The sequence below is a fragment of the Cygnus atratus genome, chromosome 1, assembly GCF_013377495.2.
Source record: "Cygnus atratus isolate AKBS03 ecotype Queensland, Australia chromosome 1, CAtr_DNAZoo_HiC_assembly, whole genome shotgun sequence".
Classification (NCBI taxonomy): Eukaryota; Metazoa; Chordata; class Aves; order Anseriformes; family Anatidae; genus Cygnus; species Cygnus atratus.
This window is the reverse complement of record NC_066362.1, coordinates 138,075,129-138,089,964: the sequence shown is the minus strand read 5'-3', so window position 1 is coordinate 138,089,964 and position 14,836 is coordinate 138,075,129. Positions and strand designations below refer to the sequence as shown.

Here is a 14,836-nt window from a genome sequence, read left to right as displayed (position 1 = left end):
ATCTAAGTACCATCAGTTCTTAGGAGTCTTTGGTATTGCCCTCTCAAGAAAAAACTAACCCTTGGGTCTGCTGCATTCTTAATATGTTTGCCTAGAGAATCACCCTCAAAGTGTCTGGCAGAATCCGTGTTTCTTATTCAAAGCACCGAGAAATCAAAGGGAAGGGATTATCACCAATAAAGCTATTTTGCCTGGCATGAGCAGCCTTCATAAAAATGTTTTTTTTCTGAGCATAGCACACCACTTCTCCACATGGCCTAACAGCAGACAGCAAGCAACACATGGACTTAACCAACAGACTTTCTGTATTTTCTTTTCCCTATATCTCTGGCTAGCTAATGCAGAAGCAAAAAGACTACACTGCTTTCATAACAACTGCTGAGCTAAGGCTCATTTAGCGATGTGCCAGTAGAGAAAAGTGTTTATTATTTTTCTGTAATCCAATTATTTCAATGGCAAAGCTAAAATTCACTGTCCTGTAGCCACAGTAAAAGACATATGCAGCACTCAACATAAGCCATGAAAGCAGATTTACCCTGGCCTTGGACAAACATCTGTGCAAGGCACAGTTTTACACAGGCACAGCTCTGTGTACTGCTTTGTCCCAGGCAAATATTCTCACTTTGAAACCAGGAGTTCACCACAGAATCATGCATAATTTCAGGGTGAGGTTTCTCAGACCTGCTTTTTGCTGTAAACAATCTCATTATAGTTTCTACACAAAACCTATTTAAGGAAGCCAGCTCCCTGATTTCCATACATTTTCAAAACTCTGCAGTCTTCGATGCACTCCATTTAGTTAAGTATAAATTGACTGAAGTGTGTGGCTTCCTTTCCATAGCATATGTCATTTCTCTAATCAAAGCACATCCCAAGCAAATGTATCAAACCTGGCTACAGAAGTGAACACTGAACAGTTATGGTTTTGATTACCCTTATAGGAGACAACCTTCACAGCTTTCACTAATTTTCTGTTTCACGCTAATCTAATCCAGATTTGCCTCATTAAACAGAGCCATTTATATTCATGTCTTAAGTGTGTACAACTCTTGAATATCTTTTAATATTGTTTATGTGTAAAAATAAACAAGCCCTGGATAATCAAATTTTCAATCAATAAAGAGATAAAGAATTAAGGCCATTTAAACCATTACCAATCCTTACAATAACCAGGATTCTCAGCTCATAAGCAGTAAGGGGAAAAGGCCTGCATGGACTCATTGAACACAGTTATATGTCACAGACTTCAATTATACAATATCAATTTATTATTTTTTTAGTTTTACCTGTTTGGAAACATGTTGAATGGGACATTTCTGTCCAAATGCCTACATGTGAAATTTATAGGGAAAACACTGAAGGTAAATCGCAGTTTTGAGTTAATTTTTCCAAAGAGTTCATTGACCTAACCATCCAATTCAACACCTTGAATCAAGTGTACTTTGCCCTATTTTACTACTACTACCATACCGCCAGTTGGACAGTTACTGTAACTATTGCTTTATTCAATGCTCATTGTTTTCTTTTTTCTGTGACAGGAAAACCTGAATTTTTCCTGGGCACACATATCCTAGTTTACACTTTTTTTCTCTCTCTGATTTTTAGATACTAATGTTAAAATTGTCTGCTCAATTTCACAGCTTCTCCACACATGGCACTACTAGGGACCAAATGTTGAAAAATAGTTCCATAGGAATATAGAAATAAAAGTATATTATTCAACTTTATACTTCGGAGGTGAGCAGAACAACATAATATTATTCAAAACTAAATGTCCCTCCATTAAGTTATTTTAGAATGTTCAATGTTTAAAATTCAGATTCCAACTTTACACAAATTGACTTTCAATTGGAGCCTAGCTGTTACGTTTTGCTATGGTTCAGGTGCCTTGCTTTAAAAAAGTTCACAACTCCTGCTCAGTGCCCCTCTTCATTTTAGGTGTGTTAACTGCAATTGTGTTGCAGATATTAATATATGTGTAAGTAATATCCAGGGTACAAGTATAACTTTCTTTAGTGTCACACAGAGTGTCTGATTGAGTATCTGATTCATCACTATAAATCATTTATATCAGAGACTGAGATTTTCTTTTCTTTTTGCACCACTCAGCGCTGCTGCAAGCAGCACAATGTTATTCATTTTCCAGAAAAAAAAGGTGTATTGTCTGGAAAGTGCCTGCAGTGGAAGGAGAGGAGATAGATAGACCAGTAATATCTTCTGCACTTAGAGTTTCAAAGCTTGCTATAGTTTCCTTGTCTTTTTATGTCTGTTAGCCCAAATGCTACCTTCTAACTGAATATACCTCTTCTGCTGACAGCTGTGCAGAGTCTGTATACTTATATTGCAGCGACTCAGTAACACAACATAATGAGTTTAAGTATTCTATATTATTCTAAAAACAGAAGTGGTCAAGGCTTCTAAGAAGAACCCTTTGTAATTTATGATAAATAAATGCACAAAGCAAGTAAATAAAATTAAACAAAACTCTACTTTGCTTTGTAGGAGTCTTCAATGTCATCTCTGCTGTCACCACTGATCATTAGCCTTTCTCTAATTTGCAGAACTCTTTAGCAAGCAATTATTTTACACAGATTGAAAACAATTAATACAATCATTTCAAATTCATCAGCAATGTAAGCATTATTATGAAGTGAGCTTATGTTTGGTGTAAATTCTTTTGAAAAATCACTTTTGAATAGAACTGAATTCTGTATATTACATACATATTCTTCTCCTTTCCATTTTGAAATCTAAGATCTACCATCTGAACTATAAATCCTCATCAGTACAGATGACATGAAATAGCATCCTCTACCCCATATACTTCGTATTTTACCCTAAATAACATACATACATAGATATATATATGTCTGCCAAGATAACTCTTTTCGAGCTTAGAAAAATGGCCTTGCTAAGAAAAACTGACGGGGTTTAATATGGTTTTTGATTCTTTATTAACTCAGTGTCTTAAAGCCAAGCAGGCCTCTGATATTTCCTTAACACAGACATTGATGTGTCCATCAAATGTACATGCTGCAGTTTAGCTGTTTTTACATTTTACATTCACAACTTTATTCTCTATTTCTTCCATGCCACAGAGGATTATCTTCAGTAATCTTAAAGATTAGAGAATCTCCTCTAGCTGCAGGTACACTGGTAATGAGCCTGGCTCTCACACCACAGACTTTACAGCACTGCTGGCCTTTAAGCAGAACTTCATACCAAAAAAGTGTGAAGATGCCCCAGAGTTTAAATGTCATGAAAAAGCTAAGAAAAACAGCACTTGGATTTTTACAGAAGGTTGAAGGTCTTGTCTATTTCATAAAACAACAAGAGATTAGTTTGGACACTTGAATACCCATACAGAGAAAAGATTCCTTGTGCTCATATCTGATGATACTGTTCTTAGGGCTACAACAAAAAAATGAAACATTCGGTTAATACCTGAAGAGAGTTCATTAAGAACAAGCAAACAGTACTACCATTTACTGGAGTCATTGTTTAAAGTCCGAATTACTCCTTTCCATTGCTGCAAACACTACAGAAACAATGTAAAGTATATTCAGAAAGGAAATTAGATATTAGGATGCTGTATTTTGCTTCTTGATATGTAACATTTAAAGTTATAATACTGCTAAACACCACACAGATCTTTAAAACTGAGACACTTCCTGAATTTGCTCATTTGTCTTGCCTGCCTTTTAAAATCAAGAGCAGTAGCAGCCTTTTCCTTTTGAAAGATCCCATATTACTTTCATTGATTCCTTATGGCCCTAGCTTTTATTTGGATTATGAGCTGTATAACCAGAGACAAAAAAATTAACCAAGTCAGAGGCATCTCACCCACAGGCATAGAACTGAGCCTCAGGATTTCACGTCATCAAAAGACTCCAGTGACCTTTAGAAACAACAGAAACTTGCAATATCAGTGTTCTGGCTAAATTCAAACTTAGGTAAGTATATTCTCTCAACAGATTTTTTTTCCTACACTTTCAATTACATTCTATTGTATACAACAATTAATTTTGTAGTAGTACTCCTACTAGTAGTTGGTGAGTACTCAACTAGTAGTTGCTGAGTAGTACTCCTCTTAAATAACTGTAGTATTTTCACTTCATACTTTGGTTCCTGACATACTTTTTGAACATGTCAAATTGAAAAGCCTTATACAAATGTGACCTGTTGCAACTATAATTGAACTTCAAAGGATCTACAGAGATGCTATTTTCATAATATTAATTAAGAATTATATATTTTAATGTTTTATTGAAGGCTTTTACTTTTCCCTCATATTGCAAAGAGGCAGGGTTAATTTAGTAATATAAACAATATTTCTAGATTTATACCTTCACTGTGCCTGACGCTTTACAGCTAGTTTAGGATTTTACTGAGCAGAATCAGTGGGAATAATAAATGAGTAATTCTCCACTGTGCATGGTCCAATCTGCATCAGGCATGTAAAGAGGCTTGCGAAGAGACAGAACAGCTACAGCATTAGACCGCCAAGAGAAATCCACCTTTTTAGTTGCAGTGTGGGGTTTCAGTCCTTTAATAGCTGTAATTATCCTGTGGATAATGGATATTAGTCACACCTGGGTTTTGACCCTGGAAGGTTAGAAGAAGAGTGCTCTTTTCACCTCCTTTCTCAAAGTACAACCAAGCTTACATGGCCAGAACAACACAGCTGTATGCATCCTAGAGCTTGCCTCTGTCAGTAGAATTATGACAAAGACAACTTTCAGGTGTTGTCCTCCAAGAAAATATACTGAGAAGAAAACTATCACAATACTATAAACCACAGAAAAAGTCCCCTTTGGACTACTGGAGTACTTACTGTAGCAGATAAATACTTTTGCACTTTTCTTACACTAGCAACAGAGAACTCAAATGCTAGTGACTTTCAAATATGATTTCAGTCAACTTTTAACTTAAGCATTTTTTTTTTCTTTTTGCAAACATACTTTTTGTAAATCAAGAAAAAAGCAGGAGATAAAAAGACAAATAAATGCCAGCTGTTCAAATGTCAAATGTACAAGATCCTTTCAAGCAATATCTTAGCTATAACCTCTTCAGCTCACTAAAGAATCTAGTCCTACACAACTGAACAGCCTAACAGGTGCATTTCTGCCTGTGCACTTACTCAAAATGAGTTGAATCCACATTTCTTGTTATTTTATAATTTATAAACCAATAGAATCTACACGATTAAAGCTCCTCCTGTTCTCAAATTGCTGGAACTAGCAATCTTCATTTATGCTCCAAAATTTCAGAGCAGCATTCTCTACACACTATTGGAAGGCCTATGCACATTTCAGTCTCAAGAGATATCATAATTTCATCATATACTAGAATAGGAAGCATTAATGAATAAAGCTTTGTTCAATGTCATCTCCTGAAAAAGAAATATGAATATATTTGTCAGAACACCAGAACACCGCAGAAAATGACTGAAGCTACTTCCTTGTTTGTTTCCTTCAGTTTATTTTAAATTTATTGTTGTCTTTCCTTCATAATCAAAGCACAATTGAAATACTGGCAGATAATGCATTAAAAAAAGAAAATGTGAGCAATACAATTTTTCAAGCTATTACTTAGTCACCCTGACCATTAATGACCAGACAGACATGAGCTAATAGGGCCATTCAGCGTTCAGAAAAAATGACAAACCAAGAGGCCCCAAGGTTGGAATTCATTTGACCTATCTTTGGACATCCCTCTGAGCTCTTGAATTTCTGTATGTTAAGGGCTCCTACATACTCTGCAGAGAGTGTCTGGCATTTTCAGTGGATGAGTAAACATCTGCCTCCTGGAAATGCCAGTCTCCTCAGCACCAAACAGGGAACCCAGGGCAGTGAGACTCCTAATTTACAACTTCATTTAAGTTCTTAAAGATAACTGTATTATCTTTAGTATCTTAGAGATAATCTAGCTCTAAATTTCCAGAACTAGATCTCCTGGCAATTTACCATGTTTACTTTTTAACTGCATTAGATTAACCTGACCTGACCAAGAAAATTTCTGCCAGAATGGAGCTGCAAACTCTGTGGAAGACCAAAAGGTTTCAAAATTGTGGTCATCTCACCAGGAACTGCCAATGGCCACCAGTCTTGTTGGCTTTCTTTATTAAGAGACAGGATTTTTTCATTCCTTCTCACTTCCAGATACACATTTTACAGAGCAAGGATCATCTGTGCTATTTTCAGTTACTCCTTATCTCTGAACCCAGTGCCATGAAAGACAGAAATTTAATAGCAGCAGCTTTCTTTTGGGAGACACTGGTGAAGATGACAACAATGTGGTAGTTATATTGGCAAAGGTCTCTCTGTCTTGCTTGAGATTGATTCAATCCTTTCATTTCCAGGACAACAGCTAAAGCAATGAAAGAAAATTACAGTCTTTTCTCATCCCATCATCTTCCAAAACAGTAGGTGGCTGTGCACTTTGTGACAGTAGAAAAACTGTACCCACTGGAAATTTTTCAGGACAACATGTTGCACAGTATTTCCAAGATAAGCACAAATGATGATGGTCCCTTCATGGACACATAAGCATACAGCAGTGTTTACCCTGAACCCAAGAAACACCATCCAATTACAAGTACAGAAGCTGTGTATTATGTAGTAAACAACAACCTCTGAAATCTATACTTTTAATGTATTATTTAATCAGGCACTTTTACAAAATGTCTTGTTTGCCAAATTCCTTTGGTTGCATAAGGAGCAATAAGATAAAATCTTTTGCCTTAGGCATCAGACAATAATGATATAATTTTCAGTTCCCCATTATAAAATGAGATTAGCCTACTCTGAGGATTCTTTCATATCACTTCAGTGCTGATAAGCCTTTCTTTTGGAAATAATTTTAAAGGCCATATGAATTTTTTGTTTTGGTATGTGTTTTTTGTTTGTTTGGTTGGTTGGTTGGTTGGCTGGTTGGTTGGGTTTTGTTTGGTTGGTGTGGGCTTTGTTTGCTTTTAAAAAGCCCCTTCTCTTCCACTTTTTGAGGTTATGAGATTTTTCAAAGTAAAATATTTTCTTAAGAATAAACTGCCATCTGCCATTAGCTTCTCATTTTGAAATGAGAAAGTCAGGACTATATTAATCTTCAGACTAATGTTCTCATGAGACCTTTGCCAGTACAAGTCATAATTTGCTCAACTTTATCCTAATAGAGTACTATTTGGAGTATTTAAGCTTTCACAAACAATGATAATGCTCTAACTTTTTATCACAGTACTTATATGTAGTCTATTTTAATACATGAGAACTTCCTATGTATCTCTATCTACTACCTTGAATTCAAACAATGTCTATGGTACTGCTTATATTGTTATTGTTGTTTCATATGGCATACACACAGAAGTCTGTGTTAAAATCCCAGCAGCCCTTCAAAAAAATCAAATTAAATGAATTTGGGTTAATACAATAACTGATACTTTAGGAACATCAGCTAAGATTTGTAAAGGCTCCAAGGCTGGTGAAGTGCTTCCCACTCAGAATACATCAGTGTAATCTGGCCAACTTTACATACCTTATGTTTTTGGGTTTTTTTTGAAAATATCTGAAAGTTTAATGAAATCAGTATCTTTGATGATTAGCAAATTGTGAAGAAAGATGATATTTTATGGCAAACATCTATATAAAGACATGCTGATTATTCAAATCACTGGTTTTAAAGAGGAACAGATTTGCAGATTAAAGTCACAGTATAATGAGTAATGATGAGTACAAAAAGACATTCCTAGAATGAATAACTCTTGTTTGGTATAAATTGTCCTGTCTTTGCAATGTGCTCTTAAAATTCAATCTGTAAATTACATCATTATAATCTTTGTTAGGTATTAAGGTCACTTGTACTAGCAATCACTTAGCTAAATAAACAAACCAGAACTTGTATTAGACACAAAATTGGTTTGGGTTTTAATCTCCATAAAGTAAAGGAAACTATTTGGAGGATTTCAGGGGTAGGAAGGGGTGGATTTATTGCAGAACACTATCCATTTTAATGTTATTTAACCTAACTGCCTAAATATTTATGAATCAGAACACAGTCCAATACAATGTAATTAGCATTAAATCTCTCAGTAGCCAAAAACAATGCTAACTCTACTTCTCATTAAAAGCTTATATATTTTAATTGTACTTAGTACACTTGCTGTTTGCATCAAAACATTTTCATAAGCTATTTGCAGAACATAGAGTAATCCAGTATAAACATTAATTTAAAAACTACCGGATGGCTATTCTTCTTTGTTGTTATAACAAATAGAGAGGAAATCTTGGACCTACTATGGAAACATGGTACATTTTTAACTAAAAAAAGAAAAATAAATAAAGTCATGAAGCCATCTGCTTGTTTTATGCTAGTGTACTGACAATACATGAAATCCCAAGTTAACACTGATATGTGTATTAGAAGAATGGCTATTAGCTTTCTTTACTTGAGGTAAATTTCCCAGATAGTTCAATGAGATCTTCCACAGAGTAAGGAGCACTAAATAGGCCAGCAAATGGATACTCAACCCAGTTCTGTGAGCAAGCCAGAAAACCTCCCAGTGACTTCAATAGACCCTGAATCAAGCCTTCAGATCTCAGCTATTATACATTTTCTGCATCTTTTCAATGAGCAATGATGGGCCTGTGTTCTGGAAGCTAAACGTATCTTTGTATTTTCTCTCACAAAAGATCAGAACCCCATAAGCACCATCTGGACTGCTGCTTTGTGTGTTTGTACTTTATGCAGATACAGTCTTCAAACACAGACTGCAAAAATCCTATTGTAGTTTATGCAGCAGACAGTGGCTGGGATCCTTATCCAGGAGTCCTTTGAAGTCAAAAGGAGCTGCACCAGGCCCTCACTATGCTTTGCATAACAAAATCATTGAACATATTTGAACCAGTTAATACATATCATAATTTCAAAGTTATTGCCTCATGTTAGCTTTCTTGCATAGGCTCTTACCTCCAAGGCATGCACCCATGGCCAACGAGAAGATTAATGGCTTCATAGGCAAGTTAACATCAGGATCTTTACTCAGGTTGAGAAGCACAGGAATCTATGGTTTAAGAAAAGAAGAGAGTGAAATTTAAGAGACATTACCCAACCATCAGTACATTATAAATAAAACCAATTTAAGTGAAAAACTGAAAACACAAGCAAGTCTAAAGTATAACTGTTTTTCAATGAGCATCTTTGCATAATATTCTTGTTTTCTGCTCAGTTTTTCCCACTAATTGTGCTGGTCCTGCAGTCCAAGAGAAGTTATTGGCAATGTCAAGCCAACCCTGACAAGGTTGACTGCTTACAAAACCAGAGATCCCTCAAGGTTGTGATTGCCTCCCATAGGAGCCTTCTATTTCAACTGGGAGCTGACAGTGACTATAAGCAATTCCCCCTCCACTTCCCATAACCTGAAAGACTGTATCTCTTCTTCCTGGAAAAAGCTGTGAGAGATGTCCAGACCTCGACCTGGATGTATATCATGCATCAATAACTAAAATATTCCTGAGTTCTTTTTATAATTAAATGTGTCTGATCTGTTAGGGAGACACTGAGAGAGAAGATCAATGCAGCAGGCTTCTGAATTCACAAGTAGAGCTGAGTTATTCTGCTTTTTAGTCGAATATTACATTTACCAGAAAATGTATATTTTGTTCTCCTGGGAAATATTTGCAAATTTTTATTAATTTCATTTAATATTTTTAGCAAATAAAATAAATTATTTAAAAAAATACACACAACCTGTAAGTCAAATGAGGTTTGTAAGGAAACATAAAAGATTTCATTAGGCAACTGGTGTAGAGCCAAAAAGTACAGCAGGCAAGCTTTCTAGTAGCACCAAATCTTAGTCAGGAGCAACCTTCAAAGCTAAGCAACTTGAGCTTTGATTGGGGAAAACTGTTTATACTTCCACTTTATTGTATAACTGCTTCGTTTGAAAGAAAGGCATAATCACTACCTGTAGAGAAAGGGTTGTTAGCAAGGTGAGAGTTGATAATGCTATTGATCTGCTTTTAACATGTGCAGAGGTCTGTTGGACCAAAGGACAGAGAAAGAATAAGCAAACATGGAGCACTAAGAAACCAAGCGGCAAGGGATATACATAAATAACTGTGATTTGCCTAAAACTGAATGCTTTCTCAGAATTCGGGATTTTCAGTAGTGATTAGAGTTATGACTTTTAATCCTCTGATTTGTCATTTGGACATATTTCAAAGGTCCCCCTCAAGGGCTATGATCACAGAGATGGAGCAGCCACTTCCTGAAAAATGTTCTCAATTTGATGACTGAGTAATGCTCCCCTTTACTAACTGGATCAATATAACGGCTTTATGAAGAATTGCAATCCTTTCCTCCTCCCTCTCTCCTGCCATTGGTGTTAATCATTCCTCTTAAATCTTCTAATTGGTTAACATACATAAGGTAATGTTTAAGTAATTATTCCTGAACTGTACATTGCCTGAAGATGGGTACTTCTATTTCAGGCCTAAAGAAGAGTCAGCATGCCCAGTATCTTGTCTGTTTTTGCTGGATTTTTTGTGTGTGTGTGTTTGTTTTTGTTGTTGTTTCTTTTTTTCATGACATAGTCATGAAAAATTTCATTTCCCCCCATAAACTTTGTTTCTCTCAAACCACTGCTGCCAGAACATGATACACAATTCAAACTACAGTAATATTTATCTGTTTCAACATAAAATGAAATAAATTTAAACAAAAATACTGAAATCCCAGAATAAGCCATCTTGCTCAACCTAAATAAAGCATTTCTTCCTGCTGTGTAATTTTGTAAGAACCAAAGCCAATTATTAGCTCCTTGGAATTATTCAGAAGTATCCTGTTGTACTACATTAACTCTGTTGTTGTAGGACACAACCCTGAACCATGCAGGCTAAAAACACTTTTTAAACCAGATGACCTTGTGCCATGCACTGCCCTGCAGAAATGGTGGATGTGCATTAAGATGACAATCCTATTTTCTTGCTTTTGAGGTCAATCCTAAAACTGTTGCCAGCAGGATCCTAAGTGCAGACCAAGTAATGCTATTTTCACACTTCACTGATAAGAACTGTGTGGACAGCAGAGACCTATGGCCCTCCAGGGGCCCTTCCCTATATAAAGCACTGTGAAGGATGTGAGAAGCAAGAAGCAGAATGTAGATCCCAGGCAGAAAGTCAGTCAGGTAACTCTCCACTTAGTATTTGCAGCTAGATATGCACAATACTCCCATCAGAAAGTTTGGTTCTCTGAAGTTTACTTTTACTTTTTGAAGTTTACTTTGGTTTACTGAAGGAGCTCCACTCTGTGAGCTCTCAGTGACTCATAAATCCCTATTGATTGAAGACACTGAAACCATTTAGAAGAAAGTCTCTAATCAAAGGTTTGAAATTCACTTTATTTCTTTAAAACACAAAGATGCATTGCAATGCATCAAGAGGAAGTGAAATTGCATAATGTGTTTGAATAAGTATTTCTAAATTTTTAAACCCAACAAAATATTTCAGGAGCGCAAATACAAACTTGACCCCACTGGTTTTATTAGTATCTCCTTGACATAACATTGCTTCCCTTCCACTTGAATTCTTTTTTAAAATCTTCATAGAAATTAATTATCTATGTTAAAATTATCATCAGTGATGTCATGCTCCTAAGTACATTAACAGGCAGCAGGCTAGATCAGTAATCTCTGCTCCCATAACTGTCTGCTTTTTCAGCAAGAGACAAGTACTGAAACATGCATGCCTTAGGAATATATATTAATGTACAATTTGGGTGTTTTCCCTTATTTAAAGGAATTCATGTCTACCAAAGTATAGCAGTTATGGTTATAAAGTGAATGGAAGCTCTATAGATCTCCATCGTATGCTTGAATTTAGATTTAGCATGCATGTAACCCCTGTAAAGAGATATTTCTAACAAGGAATGCCACAACATAAGTTTCAGTTTTAGATAATCAGATGAAAGACGAAAGCAAAACATTCAGTTAAATTTCTAGTGTTTCAGATAAAAAATATTTAGTTATCCACAGAGTGCACCAAGTTTTTGCAAACATTATGGAATATTCTGTATGGCAACTACACGTCACAAAGGCTCCAAAAGTCACTAGCATCACTTTTTCATATATAAAAGTAGGCATAATACAAATAGTGTTGTCTTTTCCATCCTAAGAACATTCATGACCCAAAAGCAATGAAGAATTAGGAAATTTGATCACCAGCAAGAGCTTTTAAATAGATATTGCAAAGCAATTAAAGCCAATAACATCTCTTAGTGCTTGAGCAATTACCTTTTAAATAGATAAGGGTCATAAACAGGCTTAGTTACAAAGGGACCTACCTCTGTTTCCCATAAAATCACCTTAGACATATATTTTTTTCATATTTATTCATCCAATTATGTATTAGGCAACACTTTTGCGCTACCAATACATCAAACTTCAGCTTTATTTACTGTTATATTTAACCTGAGTGATAAAAAAAAAAATGCAGACGATAAAAGAGTTAGAAAAAAATACACAACATATACAACAGCATCAAAAGCAGACCATGCTAGAATAGTTTGCAAGCTGGAACATAGCTTGCTGCAATACATATTGTACAAATACATTTGTCATATTGATTAATTTAATTGGAATGCAGCCTTTTTCATAGTTTTGCTAAGTGCTGCCCCTCAAAAGACAGAAAAAAAATAAAGCTTAAAAACCTCATATTTCCAACTTTATTCCCTCTTTAGATTACATAAACAGCATCCTTATCAATATTAGAATGAAAATCGTAATGTCTTTTCAGGAAGATAGCATTGATTTCTTATAGCCGTTATTTCAACAGTCTTACCAAGAGAAGTCTGTTTGATTAGTTGCTAGAAAAATTCCTAGCTTTTCTGGAAAATTTGATATTGAACCACATTTCACCCTACATTACTGCTTGATTGGCAGAATTTAAATGAAATGAGTGACATAGCTCAACAGAGCAAAGCCAAATCACCCCCCTCACCCATTCTATATGACTCACTATCTCATCTCACTATCTGTATGACTTCAGCCTGGAGAAGAGAAGACTGAGGGGAGACCTCATCGTGGTCTATAGCTTCCTCACGAGGTGGGGCAGGCGCTGATCTCCTCTTTCTGGTGACCAGTGATAGGACCTGAGAAAATGGCTTGAAGCTGAGAAGGGGGTGGTTCAGGCTTTGTCTTAGGAAAAGGTTCTTCACCGAGAGGATGGTTGGGCACTGGAACAAGCTCCCCAGGGCAATGGTCACAGCACCGGGCCTGCTGGAGTTCAAAAAGTGTTTGCACAATGCTCTCAGACACATGGTCTGATTTTTTGGGTGGTCCTTTTGGGACCCAGGAGTTGGACTCGATGATCCTTGTGGATCTCTTCCAACTTGGGATATTCTGTGATTCTATGATTCTCTGTCTCCAAGTATTAAAACAGAAAAACACAACTATAAGAAATAATAAGTGTACCTGGAAAAAGGAGGGTGTCCTCAAAGACTTGATATAGAAAGGTACTAGTCATTAATCTCTATTGTATTCATGACATTAAATTTATTATTTAGAGAGAATAAAAGCTGATGCACAAACAACACAACTATTTAATGATGCCGGCACATTTGTCTATATAGCTATCCTAGTCAAAATCAACCCTTGTGAAGAAAATGTTTGTTAATGGTATACATTTTGGAAATACATAGGGTGTGTTACAAATATTAAAAGACTAAAAATGGAAATATATATATTATCATATTTCACACTGATTTTAATCTTGAATATTTCTGAAAGCTTTCTAAAATTGAGTTGGGCTTTATTACTGTTATACTATTGTCCACCTTCCATAGAAAACATACCATCTATTAACAATTAATAATATTAGGAATTAATTGAAATTCAAAATATATAGTTCTGCAGGACAGCATATTTCTTCTCATTCCTCTCTGCTCTTCAGCATCCTGAAAATTTAAGCAAGATTTAAGCAACCACAAATAAAGGAAGCTTAATTTTTACTTTAAATTAATGCTTTGGAAAATAGAAAACTGGAAGATTTTAGACTAGAATTGTATATGTAAATTACTACTAAGCTAAATTTTATAAAATACTGTCATTTTTCTCAACAGAGTCCTTGCATTTAAATTGTGGTAGGCAATCCCTTTTTTTGAAAGAGAATATTGGGGGTCAGAATTGAACATCTCAATTCTGTTTTTCAGAGGGGCTCTAGTCAACCCCTCACAAGCCTTGTTCCTTCCAGTTTTGCTGGAATGAAAATGGAACAGAGAGCCTCGAGCATTTTGCTTTCACATTTATTTTGATACATAAACTGTATTCTTTGGAAGCAAAAGTGTGACTGACCAGTTAACATTTGCACACCTTGCTGCCACAGACTCTTTTCCATGACTCCTAATTACCAAAGAGCAAGTTGAATCAAGACCTTTATTCTATCCACCTATTTTTATGACAAAGCTTGCTCATGAGCGTGACATTTAACTAGTCAAGGAGATCAAGAAGTAAGAGCTCTTTTGAACCTTTGAAGACTGTCTTCTGCAACACAAGCAGAGATGATGATTTAGCTTAACTAGCTGAACCCTAGATATGGAGGGAGGAGACCGAAGATGAGAGACACTGCTGCTCTGTCAGTGAGAGACGCCTCCTGGGGTGGCAGAAGACTCATAAGCAACAGCAGGGTAAGCCCCCTCAGCTACTTCTGCTTTCCAAAAATATTTGTAAAAGTAATTACACACCCCCATCATGCAAGCAGGGTAACTTAGCCACTCATTCATGTTTTTCCCATATTTATGCAGCACAAGAGAAGTCATCAGGTCATATTGCCCATCTTGTCTATTTGTG

General features: G+C 35.8%; 1 protein-coding gene across 1 annotated transcript in view; it reads right to left on the bottom strand.

The window, feature by feature from the left end:
• Positions 1–14,836, bottom strand: part of OCA2 (OCA2 melanosomal transmembrane protein) — a 191,375-nt gene that overhangs the window by 44,068 nt on the left and 132,471 nt on the right. The window contains 1 exon segment of the mRNA XM_035558138.2: positions 8,962–9,055. Coding sequence (XP_035414031.1) covers positions 8,962–9,055 — 94 coding nt within the window.